The 26995-nt window shown below is 45.1% G+C and overlaps 1 protein-coding gene across 2 annotated transcripts; it reads right to left on the bottom strand.

Moving 5' to 3' along the window:
* Nucleotides 1-252: 252 nt before the first annotated feature.
* Nucleotides 253-25254, bottom strand: GSG1L2 (GSG1 like 2). Of its 2 annotated transcripts, XM_075279518.1 has the most exons (5): nucleotides 24916-25254; nucleotides 6668-6715; nucleotides 3754-3906; nucleotides 2045-2156; nucleotides 253-590 (listed from the first exon to the last, which is right to left on the bottom strand). In XM_075279518.1, the coding sequence occupies exons 1-5, from the start codon at nucleotides 25205-25207 to the stop codon at nucleotides 299-301; spliced, it is 897 nt and encodes a 298-aa protein (XP_075135619.1). In that variant the 5' UTR covers nucleotides 25208-25254; the 3' UTR covers nucleotides 253-298. The 2 variants fall into 2 exon arrangements, with proteins under 2 accessions (XP_075135619.1, XP_075135620.1); XM_075279519.1 differs by lacking the exon at nucleotides 6668-6715.
* Nucleotides 25255-26995: the final 1741 nt, after the last annotated feature.

Here is a 26995-nt window from a genome sequence, read left to right on the forward strand (position 1 = left end):
TACCATCCACTCTTACTTATATCGCTATCCACAAAAGCTGGGAACCAACCAACATGGCCACCATTACTGCTTCCACCAGGGCTCACACCCAGCTCCTCTAGAATCCTGAGCGTGCTGAAGAATTGGAGCAGGAGATCCATCTTATAGGCACATTGAACATTCTGGAAAATATTAGTGGCGTAGACTTGCCCAAGCCTTAGCAATCCATTGCAGAGAAGACATGACCTACGGAAAGCCTATTGAATGATTTTATTAAAAAACAGTATATAATGGCCAGAGATAGGAAATGCAGCAGATACTAGCAGTACTCCTCGCAGTGTGTGTACGGGAAATGGTTCAGATTTCCGTAGTTTGAGGGATTCTGCCCCGCTATCGATAAATCCACAAAGTCCTCTCTGTTACCCTGCAATGTGTTTATATAGATGTCCCACACCGGCTGGGCGCCATCTTGTTCCTGTGTTTTCTGCTTGTTCTGTAAACTTCTTTCCAAGTTCCGTCTCCTCTGCTTGAACTCCAGAATGGTCTTTGTGTATCTATTGATAGTTGTTACTGATGCCGCCATGCAGCATGTGAATGAGCCCCACGCCAAACTATGAGAAAAAGGACAAATTTATTAGTACAATATATTTCTTCATTTCCAATAAAATTATAACTGTATAGCTGATATAACATAAGCATTTTATATACAGTGATATGGACTATGCCAGTATAGCCTGCGTATATACTGTATATAGTTATATATGTACAGCTGGTATAAGTTATATATCTCCTGTATGTAGTGATATGGACCATGCTGGTATAACCTGGGTATATACTATATATAATTCTATATGTACAGGTGGTATATGTTATACATCTTGTATATAGTGATATGGACCATCCGGTATAACCTGGGTATATACTGTATATAATTATATATGTACAGCCGGTGTAAGTTATATATACCTTCTTGTATATAGTGGTATGGACCATGCTGGTATAACCTGGGTATATACTATATATAATTCTATATGTACAGGTGGTATATGTTATACATCTTGTATATAGTGATATGGACCATCCGGTATAACCTGGGTATATACTGTATATAATTATATACGTACAGCTGATATATAGTTATAAATCTTCTTGTATATAGTGATATGGACCATGCCGGTATAACCTGGGTATATACTGTATATAATGATATATATACAGCTGGTATATGTTATACATCTTGTATATAGTGATATGGACCACTCTGGTATAACCTGGGTATATACTGTATATAATTATATATGTACAGCCGGTGTAAGTTATATATACCTTCTTGTATATAGTGGTATGGACCATGCTGGTATAACCTGGGTATATACTATATATAATTATATACATACAGCTGGTATAAGTTATACGTCCTCTTCTGTATAAGCACCGTCAGTAATATAATGATATATATATATATATATATATATATATATATATATGTATATACCTCTGGTGTAGGTATTGTCTGTATACCCTGTAATGTCGGTGAGATTTGCCTCCGCTCTGTACATATTCATGTCTCTGCTGATTTGATATCTTTTCCCCTTTTAATAGACTTTTCTAATTTCAACATTGAAACTACTTCAAAAAGATGTCGATAAAATGTGTAATGAGTTTTTCCATCTTCAAGCAAATTCCTCGCAGACTTGGAACTGCTGAGTAATGAAATCTGCAGAGGTGCAGAACTATCCGGAAGCGTCTGATCTCCATGTGCCGAGGGAACGCTCCGGATAATTCATTACAGACTGGCAAGTCATTTCCCAGTCAGGACATGATATCTTGTCTAATTTCAGAGCGAGAGACTGCTGGGGGCGCTATGGACCCGCTGACGTCAGGCCTCACTTTCAGCTATAAGCTATGCAGAAGATGTTTCGCTCTTCAAGCTTATTCCAAACCCCCCCGGACCAGATCAGATCAGGACAAAGAAAGACTTCATAACATGTCTGCACTTTAGAGAACAGACGGACTAAAGTTCTGGTTACTTTATCAAAAAGTTCATTGACTCTAGCCGCCTTACCAGTAGGACCAGCCGTAGTCCCAGTTCTGCGGTCTCCAATCCTCTGGACCAAGATTGACCGTCATCTGGAACACTGTTGTGTACATCATGTGCGCAACCATCCCAAGCAGCCCTGGAAAATACAGAATACTAGGAATTAACCTCTTCATAGCCTTCTATCTTCTATTTCCAAGAAGAGTGATATGGGAAGAATATGCAAATCTGTCTTCCATGATGTAATTAGGAAGATCGTGCCTCAGTCATGCAGCCCAATAGAGGGCGCTCCCTTTAACATCATACCCGACCTTCCCCGAGGCCTTTGCTGCAATGCAATGATGTGGGATTTTACCAAGTATAGTCTCTCAGCCGAGGACAGCTGTTTCGATCTGATTGGATCTCTTCAGCCTGGCGCAGAGAAGACTGACTTGGCAGAGGTGAGAGGTGTCTAGACAGGGTTAAAGGGATATCGTTCACTCATTAGGGAGTGACTCCACACACCTAAATGGTGGTCTCTCCCTAAGGAGTGACGATATCCCCCTAACCCTGTCTAGAAGCCTCTCACTTCTGCCAAGTCAGTCTTCTCTGCGCCCGGTTGAAGAGATCCAATCAGATTGAAACAGCTGTCCTCGGCTGAGAGACTGTACTTGGTAAAATCCCACATCATTGCAGCAAAGGCCTCTGGGAAGGTCAGGCATGATGTTAAAGGGAGCGCCCTCTATTGGGCTGCATGACTGAGGCTCTGTCTTCCTAATTACATCATGGAAGACAGATTTGCATATCCTCAGGGAGCGCCCTCTATTGGGTTGCATGACTGAGGCACTGGCATCCTAATTACATCATGGAAGACAAATTTGCATATCCTTCCCATGTTCCTTTGCACAGTACAGCGCTAATGGCTTAATAAGACTCCACACTTCTAAATGGTGGTCTCTCCCTATGGAGTGACGACATCCCCTTAACCCAAAAGAGTGAAAAATTTCCCAAACATCCCGCACACTCTGCTCCACCACCAGGTGGCAGCGGCGTAGTCTGAACCACTTATGTCGTGGGCAATGACTTTACATTGTATGTGCTCATAGATGCAAATACACATTGGATTAAGGTCAGATTGCTCAGCTTTGACCATTTCGACTCTTCTTCCATTGTGTCCAGTTCTAAGGTTTGTCTTATGAATGTTAGGTAAGGTCTACAGATAGGACCACCATACATTAGAAGACGGTCCCAAATCTCTGGTCCCAGAAGGGCTGTGTGATCAGACGAGGCGAGAGATGAAGCAGCCAACGAGGAGGACCACCATGGAGAAGGTTGTGTAGTGATGCCAACCCCCAAACTGTGCACAGTGCACCAAATATCACACCCTATGGCTTCTCGGTTTAGACAGTGTAGACTCTGGCAGTGGAAATCCTCCAGTCATGCCGTCCTTGTCAGCCATTATTTAGTGTGTAGGCTACGGCTTTTGTATTTTCCAAAAAAGAAGCCAAAATTTGTGGAAACTTCTGGAGCTCAGGAGACATAAATCCGATGGTTACTCGCTGCTATTTTAATATCGTTATCATAAATTACTCTTAATCGTGTCCTCCATGGAAAAATAATTAACTCTGAGAAAGAACAAATTGTACAAAATATGAGGCCGGTCTATGTCAGGAGGCCCCGGTGGTGGCATCTCACGCCACGTCCACGCTCGTCTGGGCACCAGCGAGAAATAGCTCAAGAATCTCAAGACGTCTCACCTGATAAAACAGTAAAGATGGCAGCAAAGGCGTTGAGCTTGAGTCCATCAATGACTGAGGTATAATAACAAACCTCCACCGACATAAGGCTGACCCCTGTGAGGAGCAACGTGATGTACAAGACCTCGGCGATAATGGAGAGCCACAAGACACCTGGGCAGGGACACAGCAAACGAAATAACACACAGCAATGCATCTATTACTACTGACAACCAGCCTGTGTATCATGTCTGAGAGGTTGTCACAGCCCCGCCCCCTGATACTGACATCATGGATATAATATAATGACATGTCTGAGAGGTTGTCACAGCCCCGCCCCCTGTTAATGACATCACTGATATAATATAATGACATTTGTGAGAGGTTGTCACAGCCCCGCCCCCTGTTACTGACATCACTGATATAATATAATGACATGGTGAGAGGTTGTCACAGCCCCGCCCCCTGTTACTGACATCACTGATATAATATAATGACATGTCTGAGAGGTTGTCACAGCCCCGCCCCCTGTTAATGACATCACTGATATAATATAATGACATTTGTGAGAGGTTGTCACAGCCCCGCCCCCTGTTAATGACATCACTGATATAATATAATGGCATGTGTGAGAGGTTGTCACAGCCCCGCCCCCTGTTACTGACATCACTGATATAATATAATGACATGGTGAGAGGTTGTCACAGCCCCGCCCCCTGTTACTGACATCACTGATATAATATAATGACATGGTGAGAGGTTGTCACAGCCCCGCCCCCTGTTAATGACATCACTGATATAATATAATGACATTTGTGAGAGGTTGTCACAGCCCCGTCCCCTGTTACTGACATCACTGATATAATATAATGACATGTCTGAGAGGTTGTCACAGCCCCGCCCCCTGATACTGACATCACTGATATAATATAATGGCATGTGTGAGAGGTAGTCACAGCCCCGCCCCCTGTTACTGACATCACTGATATAATGACATGTGTGAGAGGTAGTCACAGCCCCGCCCCCTGACTGACATCACTGATATAATATTATAGTAATATAATTAGATTGTATTCAGACTTTACATCACAGCACCTGGGTAATACTCTAGTCACACATAGATCTGCATTGACAATACAGTGAGATTTTGTTGCATGCTATTGTATGTCGTGTAGTATAATTATTACATTTCCTTTTTCGGACTTTGGGCAGATCCTAAACCAGTAGATGCAGCTTTGGCTGTGACTGGAGTAAAAGTGATATCAGGTATTTCAGAAGTTGTCCCAGGAGGAATGGCGATCAGTCAGCGATGGGGCAGATGACTGCGCCTCTCCCAATATAAATGGTAATTCTGATATAATACTGGAGCGGACTCTTTCCAGCACAATAAACACGACTCGCTAGAGCCCAGAACGGCTGGCGCGGCGATTTTTCTTGACCTGGTTATTTTTCATTCCAGTTAATGGGAATTTCTAGTCAATAAAGATCAGCAGTATGGATCTCATTACAGTGTCCTGCCTGGATGGTGGGGAGAGCTAGATCTGCGGGAGAAGTGGTACTGTGCGAGGGATGGAAATGGGGAAGTGGTACTGTGCAGGGGTGGAAACGGGGAAGTGGTACTGTGCAGGGGGTGGAAACGGGGGAGTGGCACTGTGCGAGAGATGGAAACGGGGAAGTGGCACTGTGCAGGGGTGGAAACGGGGAAGTGGTACTGTGCAGGGGGTGGAAACGGGGAAGTGGTACTGTGCAGGGGGTGGAAACGGGGAAGTGGTACTGTGCAGGGGGTGGAAACGGGGGAGTGGTACTGTGCAGGGGTGGAAACGGGGAAGTGGTACTGTGCAGGGGGTGGAAAAGGGGGAGTGGTACTGTGCAGGGGTGGAAACGGGGAAGTGGTACTGTGCAGGGGTGGAAACGGGGAAGTGGTACTGTGCAGGGGGTGGAAACGGGGAAATGGTACTGTGCGAGAGATGGAAACGGGGAAGTGGCACTGTGCAGGGGGTGGAAACGGGGAAGTGGTACTGTGCAGGGGGTGGAAACGGGGAAGTGGTACTGTGCAGGGGGTGGAAACGGGGAAGTGGTACTGTGCAGGGAGTGGAAACGGGGAAGTGGTACTGTGCAGGGAGTGGAAACGGGGAAGTGGTACTGTGCTAGGGATGGAAATAGGGAAGTGGTACTGTGCAGGGGGTGGAAACGGGGGAGTGGTACTGTGCAAGGGATGGAAACGGGGCAGTGGTACTGTGCAGGGGTGGAAACGGGGAAGTGGTACTGTGCAGGGAGTGGAAACGGGGCAGTGGTACTGTGCAGGGGATGGAAACAGGGAAGTGGTACTGTGTAGTGCAAGCAATGGAAACAGTGGAAACATCAAAAGTTGTACCGCAAATAGTGGAAACAATGCAGAGGTACTGTGAAGCGTAACATGGGGAAGTGGTACTGTGCAGTATAAGTGGAAACAGCATAATACAGGGAAGTGGTACTGTGCAGTATTACTGGAAACAGGGAAGTGCTTCTGTGCAAATAACAAAAAGAAGGTGTCCTGTCAAGGTAGTAATATTCTGTATGGCTATTTTCAGTCTTTTTCTGGAAACAATCACATAGCCATCATTACAGCTTGGACAGACAGTGTCACCCATCTTTCCCAGACTCCTAAATGGAAAAATCTACTCACGTGTAGTTAGTGTTGGTATGGAGGTGGTGTGACTATTACATCAGAGCAGCTGCTAGAATTGGGTCTGGGGTACCTATTGTTGGACATTGCACACTGAGGAATGACCACCAGGTGGCAGCATATGACACGTAGAGGGGACACTGATTCCTATTGTAGATCGGAGTCTCTTTGGCTGAGCTTACAGGTGACAGATCCGCTCAGTCCTCATATTCAAGACCTTACAAGATCAAATACTGAGCAGAAATTATAGGAAAAACTATAAGCACTCACCTCGGTCTGCAGGGGGCGTGAGAGTAATAAAGCTGCGGCATTTCTCACCTAGAAAATATCAAATATAAGACAATTAATAGTGATGGATAGATAGATAGATAGATAGATAGATAGATAGATAGATAGATAGATAGGAGATAGATAGAGAGATAGATAGATAGGAGATAGATAGCTAGGAGATAGATAGATAGAGAGATAGATAGCAGATAGATAGATAGATAGATAGATAGATAGATAGATAGATAGATAGATGATAGACAGATAGATAGGAGATAGATAGATAGATAGATAGATAGATAGATAGATAGATAGATAGGAGATAGATAGATAGATAGATAGATAGATAGATAGGAGATATATAGATAGATAGGAGATAGATAGATAGATAGATAGATAGATAGAAGATAGACAGATAGATAGATGATAGACAGATAGATAGGAGATAGATAGATAGATAGATAGATAGATAGATAGATAGATAGATAGAAGATAGACAGATAGATAGATAGGAGATAGATAGATAGATAGATAGATAGATAGATAGATAGATAGATAGAAGATAGATAGATAGATAGATAGATAGATAGATAGATAGGAGATATATAGATAGATAGGAGATAGATAGATAGGAGATAGATAGATAGATAGATAGATAGATAGATAGATAGGAGATATATAGATAGATAGGAGATAGATAGATAGATAGATAGGAGATAGATAGATAGATAGATAGATAGATAGATAGATAGATAGATAGATAGAAGATAGATAGATAGATAGATAGATAGATAGAAGATAGATAATTATTTTCCTATTTATGGTTATACAATTATAGTGTATTGGTGACGGTGATGTTATCACTTGGTTTTGGTTGTTGGGTCCACCCCTTGGTCCATATATAATATTGTGTGACCTAATACTCTCAGACAGGGGGCGCCTCGACAGGACCTAGCTGAGGAGAATTAGCATAAATGTGCTTGGTACATAACGTCCCTGCTTCTCTCCTGATCCATCATGGAAACCATTAGTGACACTTCCATCCCAGAAGAAATCTGTTTCATTCCCCCGATCCATTGACTTGTCCATTGACCCCGGCCCTGCTTGTGATTGAACATGGGACTCGCCGTCGCCTTCCTGTCACTGATAATTCGCTGGCTCTTCATTGGGACAAGACCTGAACCCTTGATGTAATTTTTTGTGTAAATCTTTGTGTAACACAATCCAAAAAAATATATCACCAAATAAAGAAGACATGAGCAGAAAATAAAAGATCTAGAAGATCCGACTTCCTCAATCACGCAAAAACGGCTGAACGGATTTGGATGAAATTTGGCACATAGATAGTTTGTAACCTGGATTAACACATCGGCTACTCTTTATCACGGTAAATGACATGGCTTCACGACTGTTATGAATTTATGTTCACATACTATATTTCACTGCTCCTGCAGCAGCCTTATTGCAGCTTCTGATAAAGCCAGGGCTGTTATCTCTCTGTGTAAACACACAATAACCCTCAGTCCATTCTGTACATGCATTTGCATATTATCTGATCTGCTTCAGGCTGTGCTGTCACACTGGATGGGAAAACACCTTTAATCCATTTTCGCAGTTTGCTACATTTAAACATGCCGGGAAAAAGAAAATCTAATTTGTCACAAAATTCTAAAACAAGGAGAGCAATGAAGGAACCAGAAGTCACAGAGTTCTCCTCAAGCAGAGCTGACAGGTCTCATCGACGCCAACAACACACTCATTATATGGCGTCACAGCAAGCTGCTGAGATGCCGGAACAATCACAGGCACAGTGTGAGGAATAAGTTCAGCGACAGGCCAGCTTGACAGCTTCCAAAATGCAGGAGCAGGGTTTATTGCTGACCCCATTGTTAACCCTACAAGTCTTGTTTGGACCATGACCCTCCTTTGAAGGTAGCCCACCATGAATTCTCCCAGATTTTACAGGAAGGAGAACTGAAGGTTGTAGACCCTGTGACAATAGACGGAGCCATAGACCAATAGACAGGATCCGTCCATGTGGATAAGCTGAGCTCCTCCGCACTCCCAGTAATAACGGCTTCAATATTTCGAGGCTGGCTGCTCCTGCAATATTGGTCATCTATAATGCATGCTGCCGATGAGACGGGCTGGATCTCTGAGGGGTCTGAGGATTAGGAATCAGCAGAAGACAATTATTCCAGCTGCTTTAATATGTGCATTGGGGAAATGAAAATTCAAAACCCGTCGTCGTCCGACACGAGACGTTATAATAGCTCAGTACTGGCGTAATAGCCTGGGAGCGTAATAACCACACATATTAAACACCGGGAGCAATGGTGGAATCATCTCATGACAAGTCCTGGATTACATATCAGGCTGTAGCGGGGCAAGAGAGAGTCAGGGTAGTCACAGAAGTGGAGGCCCCGGAGCAAGGAGAAAAAGGACTCCCTTTACAAGAGCTGCCTGACACCAGCACATACCCCATCGCCTGCAACCACAGGCCCCAAGACTAAGGGACATCTCCCCCTAGAACGGGCCCAGTCTCTACAGGGGCCTCGTAGTAGTAGCAATGGCCGCCTCTATGGTGGGTACACCCCTGACCACACATTCAAAGCTATATAGGGAAAGAAGCAGGGTCACATGCAGCACAGAGGATTTCAGGAGAGGAATGTGCTGATGGGAGGTCACATATTGAAGGTCATATAATGGAAGTAGCAGGGTTCCCAGCAGCACAGAGTATTTCAGGAGAGGCGTGAGCTGATGGGAGGTCACATACTGAACATTATATAGTGGAAGGAGCACAGAGTATTTCAGGATAGTTTAGTACATGCTGATAACGCCTGATATTGAGAGATGTAAACAGGAGGGAATGAGGATGGAGCCGCCTGCCAGAGACGCCATTGCCAGCTGTACATACAGATCTTGGATGTCTCTCGTCTCAGCTGCCGCTCTGTCCACCTCGCACGGAGAGCTGTGCGTCTACACAACAAGGAGGACTTGGCACCAGATTCCACCACCTCATCCAAAACCTGCTCACTGTGTTATGTCCGGAAACTTCCTGGGGATCCGGCTCAATTAAATCTAATTATCTGTTTTTTGTTCCTTCGCTGAAGTGTCCTGTGAGCTCAATATCAATGGGGCTGAGTTATCGGAAACTTGTCACAATTGGGCCCCATGGTGCCATCAAGAAGCCTCTGGGGAGCGGAAAGCATCTCATTCTAGAAGCCCCCGCAGCTGAGCCAATGAGTAAATGTGCACATAGGGTTAAAGGGCTCACCTTTCTAACCTGGGAATCGCCCCACCTGAAAGGAGGTACCTAGCCCCTCAGAAGGTCGCACACAGTAACTTGGTGCTATAGGCCTGGTGGTACAAGATGGCCGACCTTCCACCCCACTGCACACCTAAAGCTCTGACTCTGAGGATGGATGTGAGGGGTTACCCTACAACAGCCATGGTCTTCAGTAGTGGTCCATGTACCTAAGCAGATCAGACGTGTTCCCAGGTCGGATGGTTTTGCAGATTTTGGCCCTAGACGATCTCAGTTTCTTGCAATTGGAATCTTACGTAGTGAGAAATAATCTATTCAGGGGCAGAAAAACAATGGAGATCCTCGAATCCTATTAAATATGGGGAACTATTTTACATAATGATCTCACCAAAGCCCTAAAATCTGTATAATAGGATCCAGGTGACTCCCAGCGCCCCCTCCTCCCACCAGTCCACCCTCATTCATTAATTCCTCTATTCATTCAGTGTTGTATAGAAAAGATCAAAGGATTTGTGTAGGGGAACAAGTGCGAGACCCGAACAAACTACGCCTGTAACCCCTGATGTGCCAGTGATCCGCCAGACATCCGTACACCACTATAGGCTGACAGAGGGAAGGAAAGGGTTAAAAATACAGCGGTTGGTATAGAGACCGCGCGATGGTTAACACTGCCAGTCAATATATAGAACTATAGTATATACCTCCTGGAGACGAAACCCCTCTACTATATACTATATATACAGGAGATACCCAGGTTATATCGGCATGGTCCATATCACTATATACAAGATGTATAATAGATACCAGCTGTACATATATAATTATATATAGGAGATGCCCAGGTTATACCAGTGTGGTATATATCACTGTATACAGTGAAGTACTGAAGTAGTCTTATAAGGAGTCACTCTATCCCGTGTGATACTGTCTGCTGAGCTGCTGCACTAACCGCTACCATGTGTAACATTTCCCATCATGGATACAGCTGACCGTACTGCTTGGATAGTGGGATTACTGGTTATTGATCCTGATTTACATCACATTGTTATAACATGGAGCTTTTATTGTAATAAACAGTAGTCACATAATCCAGGTATTAACTGTACTGACTGAAATAACCGAGTAATCTCCAAAACCAACAGTAATATGTGAGAAAAGCTTCTACAATCCATAGGTGTCAATCAAGAGAAATGATGGAAAGCCACAGCTATGGAGAATATAGTAATTACTATCTAAGAAATGGAGGATATTATCTATTACATATATCAAATATAGAATAATATAACTACTATAATACTGCCCCTATATACAAGAATATAACTACTATAATACTGCTCCTATGTACAAGAATATAACTACTATAATACTGCTCCTATGTACAAGAATATAACTACTATAATACTGCTCCTATGTACAAGAATATAACTACTATAATACTGCTCCTATGTACAGGAATATAACTACTATAATACTACTCCTATGTACAAGAATATAACTACTGTAATACTACCTCCTATGTACTAGAATATAACTACTATAATATTGCTCTTATGTACAAGAATATAACTACTATAATACTGCTCCTATGTACAGGAATATAACTACTATAATACTGCTCCTATGTACAAGAATATAACTACTATAATACTACCTCCTATGTACAAGAATATAACTACTATAATACTACTCCTATGTACAAGAATATAACTACTATAATACTGCTCCTATGTACAGGAATATAACTACTATAATACTGCTCCTATGTACAAGAATATAACTACTATAATACTACTCCTATGTACAAGAATATAACTACTATAATACTGCTCCTATGTACAAGAATATAACTACTATAATACTGTTCCTATGTACAGGAATATAACTACTATAATACTACTCCTATGTACAAGAATATAACTACTATAATACTACCTCCTATGTACAAGAATATAACTACTATAATACTACTCCTATGTACAAGAATATAACTACTATAATACTGCTCCTATGTACAGGAATATAACTACTATAATACTGCTCCTATGTACAAGAATATAACTACTATAATACTGCCCCCTATGTACAAGAATATAACTACTATAATACTGCTCCTATGTACAGGAATATAACTACTATAATACTACTCCTATGTACAAGAATATAACTACTATAATACTGCTCCTATGTACAAGAATATAACTACTATAATACTGCCCCCTATGTACAAGAATATAACTACTATAATACTGCTCCTATGTACAAGAATATAACTACTATAATACTACCTCCTATGTACAAGAATATAACTACTATAATACTACTCCTATGTACAAGAATATAACTACTATAATACTACTCCTATGTACAAGAATATAACTACTATAATACTGCTCCTATGTACAGGAATATAACTACTATAATACTGCCCCCTATGTACAAGAATATAACTACTATAATACTGCTCCTATGTACAAGAATATAACTACTATAATACTACCTCCTATGTACAAGAATATAACTACTATAATACTACTCCTATGTACAAGAATATAACTACTATAATACTGCTCCTATGTACAGGAATATAACTACTATAATACTGCTCCTATGTACAAGAATATAACTACTATAATACTGCCCCCTATGTACAAGAATATAACTACTATAATACTGCTCCTATGTACAGGAATATAACTACTATAATACTACTCCTATGTACAAGAATATAACTACTATAATACTGCTCCTATGTACAGGAATATAACTACTATAATACTACTGCTATGTACAAGAATATAACTACTATAATACTGCTCCTATGTATTCTATATTGCTGTATCTCGCTGTATCCTACATTGCCGTATTTCACTGTATCATATATTGCTGTATCCTATAGCGCTGTATCTCGCTGTATGCTATATTGCTGTATCTCGCTGTATGCTATATCACTGTATCTCGCTGTATGCTATATCACTGTATCTCGCTGTATGCTATATCACTGTATCTCGCTGTATGCTATATCGCTGTATCTCGCTGTATGCTATATTACTGTATCTCATTGTATACCATATTTCTGTATCTTGCTATATGCTATATTGCTGTATCTCTCTGTATGCCATATCGCTGTATCTCGCTGTATGCTATATCGCTGTATCTCGCTGTATGCTATATCGCTGTATGCTATATCGCTGTATCTCGCTGTATGCTATATCGCTGTATCTCGCTGTATGCTATATCGCTGTATCTCGCTGTATGCTATATCGCTGTATCTCGCTGTATGCTATATCGCTGTATCTCGCTGTATGCTATATCACTGTATCTCGCTGTGTGCTATATTGCTGTATCTTACTGTATGCTATATCGCTATATCTCGCTGCATACTATATCGCTGTATCTCTCTGTGTGCTATATTGCTGTATCTCGCTGTATCCTATATCGCTGTATCTCATTGTATCCTATATCGCTGTATCTCTCTGTGTGTTGGCATATTTGCCGGTTTCAGGTGATTCATTTATCTTGGTGATTCGCTTTTACATTCCTCTCGGATTATAGTCTGGGGTCTCTCGCCGCCGCTCGCAGAGCTGGGCAGGTCGTTACTCTCACAGTTAATGGCGAATGTGACATAAAATCAATGATTTTGTCTCCTGTAATGTAAATACTGGAACGGTCAGTGCGGGATCCATTATAACAGTATTACAGTGGTCTGGCAGTGATATCCTCCAATCACATCCAAAGCTGCACTTACACAGAGCAGCAGTCAGAGCCACTCTCCTCCCTGATGTAGAGAATATCCTGTAACGTACCATGATATAGGTAACAATACAGCAAATTACATGTATTATACTCCAGTCACATCCAGAGCTGCATTCTGAGTTTCCAAGCTTCCTGTCTCTGCGCTTTGTATATATTGCATCATGTTCATCATGAGCTATGACATATTTTCTGCTCTAGTCACACCCAAAGCTGCATTTATTTTTGATAGCTGTTATTTCTCAGTAAAGCTTAGCAGAGCTGACTGTGCTGCCTTATACACTCACCGGCCACTTTATTAGGTACACCTGTCCAACTGCTCGTTAACACTTAATTTCTAATCAGCCAATCACATGGCGGCAACTCAGTGCATTTAGGCATGTAGACATGGTCAAGACAATCTCCTGCAGTTCAAACCGAGCATCAGTATGGGGAAGAAAGGTGATTTGAGTGCCTTTGAACGTGGCATGGTTGTTGGTGCCAGAAGGGCTGGTCTGAGTATTTCAGAAACTGCTGATCTACTGGGATTTTCACGCACAACCATCTCTAGGGTTTACAGAGAATGGTCCGAAAAAGAAAAAACATCCAGTGAGCCGCAGTTCTGTGGGCGGAAATGCGTTGTTGATGCCAGAGGTCAGAGGAGAATGGCCAGACTGGTTCGAGCTGATAGAAAGGCAACAGTGACTCAAATAGCCACCCGTTACACCCAAGGTAGCCAGAAGAGCATCTCTGAACGCACAGTACGTCGAACTTTGAGGCAGATGGGCTACAGCAGCAGAAGACCACACCGGGTGCCACTCCTTTCAGCTAAGAACAGGAAACTGAGGCTACAATTTGCACAAGCTCATCGAAATTGGACAATTGAAGATTGGAAAAACGTTGCCTGGTCTGATGAGTCTCGATTTCTGCTGCAACATTCGGATGGTAGGGTCAGAATTTGGCGTCAACAACATGAAAGCATGGAGCCATCCTGCCTTGTATCAACGGTTCAGGCTGGTGGTGGTGGTGTCATGGTGTGGGGAATATTTTCTTGGCACTCTTTGGGCCCCTTGGTACCAATTGAGCATCGTTGCAACGCCAAAGCCTACCTGAGTATTGTTGCTGACCATGTCCATCCCTTTATGACCACAATGTACCCAACATCTGATGGCTACTTTCAGCAGGATAATGCAATGCCATGTCATAAAGCTGGAATCATCTCAGACTGGTTTCTTGAACATGACAATGAGTTCACTGTACTCCAATGGCCTCCACAGTCACCAGATCTCAATCCAATAGAGGAGCATCTTTGGGATGTGGTGGAACGGGAGATTCGCATCATGGATGTGCAGCCGACAAATCTGCGGCAACTGTGTGATGCCATCATGTCAATATGGACCAAAATCTCTTAGGAATGCTTCCAGCACCTTGTTGTATCTATGCCACGAAGAATTGAGGCAGTTCTGAAGGCAAAAGGGGGTCCAACCCGTTACTAGCATGGTGTACCTAATAAAGTGGCCGGTGAGTGTATATCAGGAGAACTATTGGTTTAGTATTTAGTGACTGGTGCAGACACTACATCTCCTGCACGCCTGGTGAAGACGTGTCCTGAAGTGTCCTCCAACCAAAACCTCCAGGATGGCTGAAGCTGCTCGTCACCAGTGGCCGCCAAAGATGTTGCTTACTAGTGGGAGACACTGTAGATGCGGAATGATTCAGGTATAGCAGAGCTATGTGCGGGGGATATATCAGAACCAGGAGATACTGTAGATGAGGAATGATTCAGGTATAGCAGAGCTGTGTGCGGGGGATATATCAGAACTGGGAGATACTGTAGATGAGGAATGATTCAGGTATAGCAGAGCTGTGTGCGGGGGATATATCAGAACTGGGAGATACTGTAGATGAGGAATGATTCAGGTATAGCAGAGCTGTGTGCGGGGGATATATCAGAACTGGGAGATACTGTAGATGCGGAATGATTCAGGTATAGCAGAGTTGTGTGCGGGGACTATATAACAGAACCAGGAGATACTGTAGATGAGGAATGATTCAGGTATAGCAGAGCTGTGTGCGGGGGATATATCAGAACCAGGAGATACTGTAGATGAGGAATGATTCAGGTATAGCAGAGCTGTGTGCGGGGGATATATCAGAACTGGGAGATACTGTAGATGAGGAATGATTCAGGTATAGCAGAGCTGTGTGCGGGGGATATATCAGAACTGGGAGATACTGTAGATGCGGAATGATTCAGGTATAGCAGAGTTGTGTGCGGGGACTATATAACAGAACCAGGAGATACTGTAGATGAGGAATGATTCAGGTATAGCAGAGCTGTGTGCGGGGGATATATCAGAACCAGGGGATACTGTAGATGCGGAATGATTCAGGTATAGCAGAGCTGTGTACGGGGGATATATCAGACTGGGAGATACTGTAGATACTGAATGATTCAGGTATAGCAGAGCTGTGTGCGGGGGATATATCAGAACCAGGAGATACTGTAGATGCGGAATGATTCAGGTATAGCAGAGCTGTGTGCGGGGGATATATCAGAACTGGGAGATACTGTAGATGCGGAATGATTCAGGTATAGCAGAGCTGTGTACGGGGGATATATCAGACCGGGAGATACTGTAGATACTGAATGATTCAGGTATAGCAGAGCTGTGTGCGGGGGATATATCAGAACCAGGAGATACTGTAGATGAGGAATGATTCAGGTATAGCAGAGCTGTGTGCGGGGGATATATCAGAACTGGGAGATACTGTAGATGCGGAATGATTCAGGTATAGCAGAGTTGTGTGTGGGGACTATATAACAGAACCAGGAGATACTGTAGATGAGGAATGATTCAGGTATAGCAGAGCTGTGTGCGGGGGATATATCAGAACCAGGGGATACTGTAGATGAGGAATGATTCAGGTATAGTAGAGCTGTGTGCGGGGGATATATCAGACCGGGAGATACTGTAGATACTGAATGATTCAGGTATAGCAGAGCTGTGTGCGGGGGATATATCAGAACCAGGAGATACTGTAGATGCGGAATGATTCAGGTATAGCAGAGCTGTGTGCGGGGGATATATCAGAACCAGGAGATACTGTAGATGCGGAATGATTCAGGTATAGCAGAGCTGTGTGCGGGGGATATATCAGAACCGGGAGATACTGTAGATGCGGAATGATTCAGGTATAGCAGAGCTGTGTGCCGGGGATATATCAGACCGGGAGATACTGTAGATGCGGAATGATTCAGGTATAGCAGAGCTGTGTGCGGGGGATATATCAGAACTGGGAGATATTGTAGATACGGAATGATTCAGGTATAGCAGAGCTGTGTGCGGGGGATATATCAGAACCGGGAGATAATGTAGATACTGAATGATTCAGGTATAGCAGAGCTGTGTACGGGGGATATATCAGACCGGGAGATACTGTAGATGAGGAATGATTCAGGTATAGCAGAGCTGTGTGCGGGGGATATATCAGAACTGGGAGATACTGTAGATGAGGAATGATTCAGGTATAGCAGAGCTGTGTGCGGGGGATATATCAGAACTGGGAGATACTGTAGATGCGGAATGATTCAGGTATAGCAGAGTTGTGTGCGGGGACTATATAACAGAACCAGGAGATACTGTAGATGAGGAATGATTCAGGTATAGCAGAGCTGTGTGCGGGGGATATATCAGAACCAGGAGATACTGTAGATGAGGAATGATTCAGGTATAGCAGAGCTGTGTGCGGGGGATATATCAGAACTGGGAGATACTGTAGATGAGGAATGATTCAGGTATAGCAGAGCTGTGTGCGGGGGATATATCAGAACTGGGAGATACTGTAGATGCGGAATGATTCAGGTATAGCAGAGTTGTGTGCGGGGACTATATAACAGAACCAGGAGATACTGTAGATGAGGAATGATTCAGGTATAGCAGAGCTGTGTGCGGGGGATATATCAGAACCAGGGGATACTGTAGATGCGGAATGATTCAGGTATAGCAGAGCTGTGTACGGGGGATATATCAGACTGGGAGATACTGTAGATACTGAATGATTCAGGTATAGCAGAGCTGTGTGCGGGGGATATATCAGAACCAGGAGATACTGTAGATGCGGAATGATTCAGGTATAGCAGAGCTGTGTGCGGGGGATATATCAGAACCGGGAGATACTGTAGATGCGGAATGATTCAGGTATAGCAGAGCTGTGTACGGGGGATATATCAGACCGGGAGATACTGTAGATACTGAATGATTCAGGTATAGCAGAGCTGTGTGCGGGGGATATATCAGAACCAGGAGATACTGTAGATGAGGAATGATTCAGGTATAGCAGAGCTGTGTGCGGGGGATATATCAGAACTGGGAGATACTGTAGATGCGGAATGATTCAGGTATAGCAGAGTTGTGTGTGGGGACTATATAACAGAACCAGGAGATACTGTAGATGAGGAATGATTCAGGTATAGCAGAGCTGTGTGCGGGGGATATATCAGAACCAGGGGATACTGTAGATGAGGAATGATTCAGGTATAGTAGAGCTGTGTGCGGGGGATATATCAGACCGGGAGATACTGTAGATACTGAATGATTCAGGTATAGCAGAGCTGTGTGCGGGGGATATATCAGAACCAGGAGATACTGTAGATGCGGAATGATTCAGGTATAGCAGAGCTGTGTGCGGGGGATATATCAGAACCAGGAGATACTGTAGATGCGGAATGATTCAGGTATAGCAGAGCTGTGTGCGGGGGATATATCAGAACCGGGAGATACTGTAGATGCGGAATGATTCAGGTATAGCAGAGCTGTGTGCCGGGGATATATCAGACCGGGAGATACTGTAGATGCGGAATGATTCAGGTATAGCAGAGCTGTGTGCGGGGGATATATCAGAACTGGGAGATATTGTAGATACGGAATGATTCAGGTATAGCAGAGCTGTGTGCGGGGGATATATCAGAACCGGGAGATAATGTAGATACTGAATGATTCAGGTATAGCAGAGCTGTGTACGGGGGATATATCAGACCGGGAGATACTGTAGATACTGAATGATTCAGGTATAGCAGAGCTGTGTGCGGGGGATATATCAGAACCAGGAGATACTGTAGATGAGGAATGATTCAGGTATAGCAGAGCTGTGTGCGGGGGATATATCAGAACTGGGAGATACTGTAGATGCGGAATGATTCAGGTATAGCAGAGTTGTGTGTGGGGACTATATAACAGAACCAGGAGATACTGTAGATGAGGAATGATTCAGGTATAGCAGAGCTGTGTGCGGGGGATATATCAGAACCAGGGGATACTGTAGATGCGGAATGATTCAGGTATAGCAGAGCTGTGTACGGGGGATATATCAGACCGGGAGATACTGTAGATACTGAATGATTCAGGTATAGCAGAGCTGTGTGCGGGGGATATATCAGAACCAGGAGATACTGTAGATGCGGAATGATTCAGGTATAGCAGAGCTGTGTGCGGGGGATATATCAGAACCGGGAGATACTGTAGATGCGGAATGATTCAGGTATAGCAGAGCTGTGTACGGGGGATATATCAGACCGGGAGATACTGTAGATACTGAATGATTCAGGTATAGCAGAGCTGTGTGCGGGGGATATATCAGAACCAGGAGATACTGTAGATGCGGAATGATTCAGGTATAGCAGAGCTGTGTGCGGGGGATATATCAGAACCAGGAGATACTGTAGATGCGGAATGATTCAGGTATAGCAGAGCTGTGTGCGGGGGATATATCAGAACCGGGAGATACTGTAGATACGGAATGATTCAGGTATAGCAGAGCTGTGTGCGGGGGATATATCAGAACCGGGAGATAATGTAGATACTGAATGATTCAGGTATAGCAGAGCTGTGTGCCGGGGATATATCAGAACCAGGGGATACTGTAGATGCGGAATGATTCAGGTATAGCAGAGCTGTGTACGGGGGATATATCAGACCGGGAGATACTGTAGATACTGAATGATTCAGGTATAGCAGAGCTGTGTGCGGGGGATATATCAGAACCAGGAGATACTGTAGATGCGGAATGATTCAGGTATAGCAGAGCTGTGTGCGGGGGATATATCAGAACCAGGAGATACTGTAGATGCGGAATGATTCAGGTATAGCAGAGCTGTGTGCGGGGGATATATCAGAACTGGGAGATATTGTAGATACGGAATGATTCAGGTATAGCAGAGCTGTGTGCGGGGGATATATCAGAACCGGGAGATAATGTAGATACTGAATGATTCAGGTATAGCAGAGCTGTGTGCCGGGGATATATCAGAACCAGGGGATACTGTAGATGCGGAATGATTCAGGTATAGCAGAGCTGTGTGCGGGGGATATATCAGAACCGGGAGATACTGTAGATATGGAATGATTCAGGTATAGCAGAACTGTGTGCGGGGGATATAATCAGAACCGGGAGATACTGTAGATGCGGAATGATTCAGGTATAGCAGAGCTGTGTGCGGGGGATATATCAGATCGGGAGATACTGTAGATGCGGAATGATTCAGGTATAGCAGAGCTGTGTGCGGGGGATATATCAGAACCGGGAGATACTGTAGATACTGAATGATTCAGGTATAGCAGAGCTGTGTGCGGGGGATATATCAGAACCAGGAGATACTGTAGATGAGGAATGATTCAGATATAGCAGAGCTGTGTGCGGGGGATATATCAGAACCAGGAGATACTGTAGATACGGAATGATTCAGGTATAGCAGAGCTGTGTGCGGGGGGCGGGGGATATATCAGAACCAGGAGATACTGTAGATGAGGAATGATTCAGGTATAGTAGAGCTGTGTGCGGGGGATATATCAGACCGGGAGATACTGTAGATGCGGAATGATTCAGGTATAGCAGAGCTGTGTGCGGGGGATATATCAGAACCAGGAGATACTGTAGATGAGGAATGATTCAGGTATAGCAGAGCTGTGTGCGGGGGATATATCAGAACCAGGGGATACTGTAGATGCGGAATGATTCAGGTATAGCAGAGCTGTGAACGGGGGATATATCAGACCGGGAGATACTGTAGATACTGAATGATTCAGGTATAGCAGAGCTGTGTGCGGGGGATATATCAGAACCAGGAGATACTGTAGATGCGGAATGATTCAGGTATAGCAGAGCTGTGTGCGGGGGATATATCAGAACCGGGAGATACTGTAGATGCGGAATGATTCAGGTATAGCAGAGCTGTGTACGGGGGATATATCAGACCGGGAGATACTGTAGATACTGAATGATTCAGGTATAGCAGAGCTGTGTGCGGGGGATATATCAGAACCAGGAGATACTGTAGATGCGGAATGATTCAGGTATAGCAGAGCTGTGTGCGGGGGATATATCAGAACCAGGAGATACTGTAGATGCGGAATGATTCAGGTATAGCAGAGCTGTGTGCGGGGGATATATCAGAACCGGGAGATACTGTAGATGCGGAATGATTCAGGTATAGCAGAGTTGTGTGCCGGGGATATATCAGACCGGGAGATACTGTAGATGCGGAATGATTCAGGTATAGCAGAGCTGTGTGCGGGGGATATATCAGAACTGGGAGATATTGTAGATACGGAATGATTCAGGTATAGCAGAGCTGTGTGCGGGAGATATATCAGAACTGGGAGATACTGTAGATATGGAATGATTTAGGTATAGCAGAACTGTGTGCGGGGGATATAATCAGAACCGGGAGATACTGTAGATGCGGAATGATTCAGGTATAGCAGAGCTGTGTGCGGGGGATATATCAGATCGGGAGATACTGTAGATGCGGAATGATTCAGGTATAGCAGAGCTGTGTGCGGGGGATATATCAGAACCGGGAGATACTGTAGATGAGGAATGATTCAGATATAGCAGAGCTGTGTGCGGGGGATATATCAGAACCAGGAGATACTGTAGATGCGGAATGATTCAGGTATAGCAGAGCTGTGTGCGGGGGGCGGGGGATATATCAGAACCAGGAGATACTGTAGATGAGGAATGATTCAGGTATAGTAGAGCTGTGTGCGGGGGATATATCAGACCGGGAGATACTGTAGATGCGGAATGATTCAGGTATAGCAGAGCTGTGTGCGGGGGGTGGGGGATATATCAGAACCAGGAGATACTGTAGATGAGGAATGATTCAGATATAGCAGAGCTGTGTGCGGGGGATATATCAGACCGGGAGATACTGTAGATGCGGAATGATTCAGATATAGCATAGCTGTGTGCGGGGGATATATCAGAACCAGGAGATACTGTAGATGCGGAATGATTCAGCTATAGCAGAGCTGTGTACGGGGGATATATCAGAACCGGGAGATACTGTAGATGCGGAATGATTCAGGTATAGCAGAGCTGTGTACGGGGGATATATCAGACCGGGAGATACTGTAGACACTGAATGATTCAGGTATAGCAGAGCTGTGTGCGGGGGATATATCAGAACCAGGAGATACTGCAGATGAGGAATGATTCAGGTATAGCAGAGCTGTGTGCGGGGGATATATCAGAACCAGGAGATACTGTAGATGCGGAATGATTCAGGTATAGCAGAGCTGTGTGTGGGGGATATATCAGAACCAGGAGATACTGTAGATGCGGAATGATTCAGGTATAGCAGAGCTGTGTGTGGGGGATATATCAGAACCGGGAGATACTGTAGATGCGGAATGATTCAGGTATAGCAGAGCTGTGTGCGGGGGAATATATCAGAACTGGGAGATATTGTAGATACGGAATGTTTCAGGTATAGCAGAGCTGTGTGCGGGGGATATATCAGAACTGGGAGATACTGTAGATGCGGAATGATTCAGGTATAGCAGAGCTGTGAGCGGGGGATATATCAGAACCAGGAGATACTGTAGATGCGGAATGATTCAGGTATAGCAGAGCTGTGTGCGGGGGATATATCAGAACCGGGAGATACTGTAGATACTGAATGATTCAGGTATAGCAGAGCTGTGTGCGGGAGATATATCAGAACTGGGAGATACTGTAGAAATGGAATGATTCAGGTATAGCAGAGCTGTGTGCGGGGGATATAATCAGAACCGGGAGATACTGTAGATGCGGGATGATTCAGGTATAGCAGAGCTGTGTGCGGGGGATATAATCAGAACCGGGAGATACTGTAGATGCGGGATGATTCAGGTATAGCAGAGCTGTGTGCGGGGGATATATCAGATCGGGAGATACTGTAGATACTGAATGATTCAGGTATAGCAGAGCTGTGTGCGGGGGATATATCAGAACCGGGAGATACTGTTGATACTGAATGATTCAGGTATAGCAGAGCTGTGTGCGGGGGATATATCAGAACCAGGAGATACTGTAGATGAGGAATGATTCAGATATAGCAGAGCTGTGTGCGGGGGATATATCAGACCGGGAGATACTGTAGATGTGGAATGATTCAGGTATAGCAGAGCTGTGTGCGGGGGGCGGGGGATATATCAGAACCAGGAGATACTGTAGATGAGGAATGATTCAGGTATAGTAGAGCTGTGTGTGGGGGATATATCAGACCGGGAAATACTGTAGATGCGGAATGATTCAGGTATAGCAGAGCTGTGTGCGGGGGATATATCAGAACTAGGAGATACTGTAGATGAGGAATTATTCAGATATAGCAGAGCTGTGTGTGGGGGATATATCAGACCGGGAGATACTGTAGATGTGGAATGATTCAGGTATAGCAGAGCTGTGTGCGGGGGGTGGGGGATATATCAGAACCGGGAGATACTGTAAATGCGGAATTCAGGTATAGCAGAGCTGGATTGGCTAAATATAAAAGAGCTGACTTTATCAGATGAGGAAGAGCTGACTTTGTAAGACACAGCAGAGCTGAATCTGACAACAGAAGCTATTCAGATGCTGTAGGGCAAATTACAGAGTATCAGATATAGCAGAGATGAGTTTGTCAGACATTACAGAACTGAGTTTCTCATTGATACTTGTTACACCTTACTAAGCATATCAGATGCAGCAGGGCCTACAGTGCGGATGTAGCAGTGCTGAGGTCATCAGATGCAGCAGAGTTTACTTTGTCACACGTGTAGTAGAGACTCCATGAGGTCTAATGGTGTTGGATATGTCAGATGTAGTGGTGCAGAAATCACTACATCTGACAAACTAAACTCTGCTGAATCCTCTAACATTCATCACTGGCAATATCAGCTCTACTACACGTGACATACTCATCTCTACTACATCTAACACACTCAGCTCTCCTGCATGTAAATATCCCAGCACTACTACATGTGACATACTCATCTCTACTACATCTAACACACTCAGCTCTCCTACATATAAATATCCCAGCTCTACTACATGTGACATACTCATCTCTACTACATGTGACATACTCATCTCTACTACATCTAACACAATCAGCTCTCCTGCATCTGAATATCCCAGCACTATTACATGTGACATACTCATCTTCACTACATCTAACACAATCAGCTCTCCTACATCTAAATATCCCAGCACTACTACATGTGACATACTCATCTCTACTACATCTGATATTTTGACTACATCAAATGGACTCAGCACTTTTGATAGACTCAGCTCCACTACATCTGACATATCCAAACCCACTAGACCTCATGGAGTCTCTACTACACGTGTGACATAGTAAACTCTGCTTCATCTGATGATCTCAGCACTGCTACATCCACACTGTAGGCTCTACTGCATCTGATATGCTTAGCTTGCAATGTATGAAAAGTATCAAAGATAAACTCGGCTCTGTAATGTCTGACATACTCAGCTCTGCTACATCTGATCCGCTGTACTTTGTCCTACAGCATCTCATTAACTTCTTTCTAAAACTGTTGTCAGATTCAGCTCTGCTGTGTTTAACAAAGTCAGATCTGCCTTATCTGATAAACTCAGTCCGTATCCGAGCAGATGTAGCAGAGCTGAGTGTATCTAATGCAGCAGTATGGAATATGTCAGATGTAGCAGTGCTGAGTGTATCTAATGCATCTAATCTAGTGTTGAGTTAATAAGATATAGCAGTACTGAGTGTGTTCTATGAGAGCTAGCAGTCATACAGTAGTGTTGAGTTCATCAGATGTAGCAGGGCTGAGTGTGTTCTATGAGATCTGACAGTTATACAGTGGTGTAGTATAGCAGTCATATAGTAGTGTGGAGTCTGATGTAGCAGAGCTGAGTGTGTCCGGTCAGGTCCTCACCTTCTCCCCTCACTCACTCACTCACTCACCGTCTCCGCTGATGTTCTCCTCACACGAGAACCAGATCCCGGCATGGAAGTTGCGCTCGATGAACTTGTCGTCGCCGGTCTCCCAGGAGTAGTGCACGGCGCTGCCGTTGGAGTCGGAGCTGTTGTAGCGGATGCAGTGCGCCGCCTTCTCGGGGGCTCGGCCGGTGCAGAAGGGTTTGGGCACTTTGCGGACCCCCTGGCACCAGTAGCTGCTGCAGAAGGCAGTGACGGAGAAGAGAAGGGACAGGAAGTTGAGGGTGAGGGCGATGCTGGCTCTCCTCCGCCGGTCCATCCCCAGCAGTACGCCGCAGCCAGCCCGCCTGAGAGAGAGCAGTGAGCGGGGGGCGGTGAGAGCTGCTGCTGCCGCCTCCTCCCTCTCACAAGTCTCCGCCGTGATGTGAGGACCAGGAGCCCCCGGCATGTGTGACCGGAGGACGGACGCGACCTGCTGACTGTCACCACCGGGAGACAGCGGGCGGAGACTACACGAGCCCACCTGAGTGATAGAGACTGCTGAGACTACGGGGGGGAGAAGAGACTGCCGAGACTACGGGGGGAGAAGAGACTGCTGAGACTACGGGGGGGAGAAGAGACTGCTGAGACTACGGGGGGAGAAGAGACTGCCGAGACTACGGGGGGAGAAGAGACTGCTGAGACTACGGGGGGGGGGAGAAGAGACTGCTGAGACTACGGGGGGGAGAAGAGACTGCCGAGACTACGGGGGGGAGAAGAGACTGCTGAGACTACGGGGGGAGAAGAGACTGCTGAGACTACGGGGGGAGAAGAGACTGCTGAGACTACGGGGGGAGAAGAGACTGCTGAGACTACGGGGGGGGGAGAAGAGACTGCCGAGACTACGGGGGGAGAAGAGACTGCTGAGACTACGGGGGGGGGGGGGGAGAAGAGACTGCTGAGACTACGGGGGGGGGGAGAAGAGACTGCCGAGACTACGGGGGGGAGAAGAGACTGCTGAGACTACGGGGGGAGAAGAGACTGCTGAGACTACGGGGGGGGGGGGGAGAGACTGCTGAGACTACGGGGGGAGAAGAGACTGCTGAGACTACGGGGGAGAAGAGACTGCTGAGACTACAGGGGGAGAAGAGACTGCTGAGACTACGGGGGGGGAGAGACTGCTGAGACTACGGGGGGAGAAGAGACTGCTGAGACTACGGGGGGAGAAGAGACTGCTGAGACTACGGGGGGGGGAGAGACTGCTGAGACTACGGGGGGAGAAGAGACTGCTGAGACTACGGGGGGGGGGGAGAAGAGACTGCCGAGACTACGGGGGGAGAAGAGACTGCTGAGACTACGGGGGGGGAGAAGAGACTGCTGAGACTACGGGGGGAGAAGAGACTGCTGAGACTACGGGGGGGAGAAGAGACTGCCGAGACTACGGGGGGAGAAGAGACTGCTGAGACTACGGGGGGAGAAGAGACTGCTGAGACTACGGGGGGGGGGAGAGACTGCTGAGACTACGGGGGGAGAAGAGACTGCTGAGACTACGGGGGGAGAAGAGACTGCTGAGACTACGGGGGGAGAAGAGACTGCTGAGACTACGGGGGGAGAAGAGACTGCTGAGACTACGGGGGGAGAAGAGACTGCTGAGACTACGGGGGAGAAGAGACTGCTGAGACTACGGGGGGGGGGAGAGAAGAGACTGCTGAGACTACGGGGGGAGAAGAGACTGCTGAGACTACGGGGGGGGGGGGAAGAGACTGCTGAGACTACGGGGGGGAGAAGAGACTGCTGAGACTACGGGGGGAGAAGAGACAGCTGAGACTACGGGGGGGGGGGAGAGAAGAGACTGCTGAGATACAGGGAGAGGATGTGTAATACAGGGTATATAGAATACACAGGGAGAGGATATGTGAGATATATACTATATACGGAGAGGATATGTAATACAGAGTATATAGAATATACAGGGAGAGGATATGTAATACAGAGTATATAGAATATACAGGGAGAGGATATGTAATACAGAGTATATAGAATATGCAGGGAGAGGATATGTAATACAGAGTATATAGAATATGCAGGGAGAGGATATGTAATACAGAGCATATAGAATATACAGGGA

The sequence above is a fragment of the Leptodactylus fuscus genome, chromosome 6 (genome assembly GCF_031893055.1).
Source record: "Leptodactylus fuscus isolate aLepFus1 chromosome 6, aLepFus1.hap2, whole genome shotgun sequence".
Classification (NCBI taxonomy): Eukaryota; Metazoa; Chordata; class Amphibia; order Anura; family Leptodactylidae; genus Leptodactylus; species Leptodactylus fuscus.

Excerpts from the sequence above, each read along its gene's own strand:
- GSG1L2 (XM_075279518.1), bottom strand. The coding sequence starts at position 25,207 with ATGGACCGGCGGAGGAGAGCCAGCATCGCCCTCACCCTCAACTTCCTG. Across the intron at positions 6,716-24,915 it reads GGAGAACATCAGCGGAGACG|GTGAGAAATGCCGCAGCTTT; the intron begins GTGAGTGAGTGA and ends GATATTTTCTAG. Across the intron at positions 3,907-6,667 it reads CACGCCCCCTGCAGACCGAG|GTGTCTTGTGGCTCTCCATT; the intron begins GTGAGTGCTTAT and ends GTCCCTGCCCAG.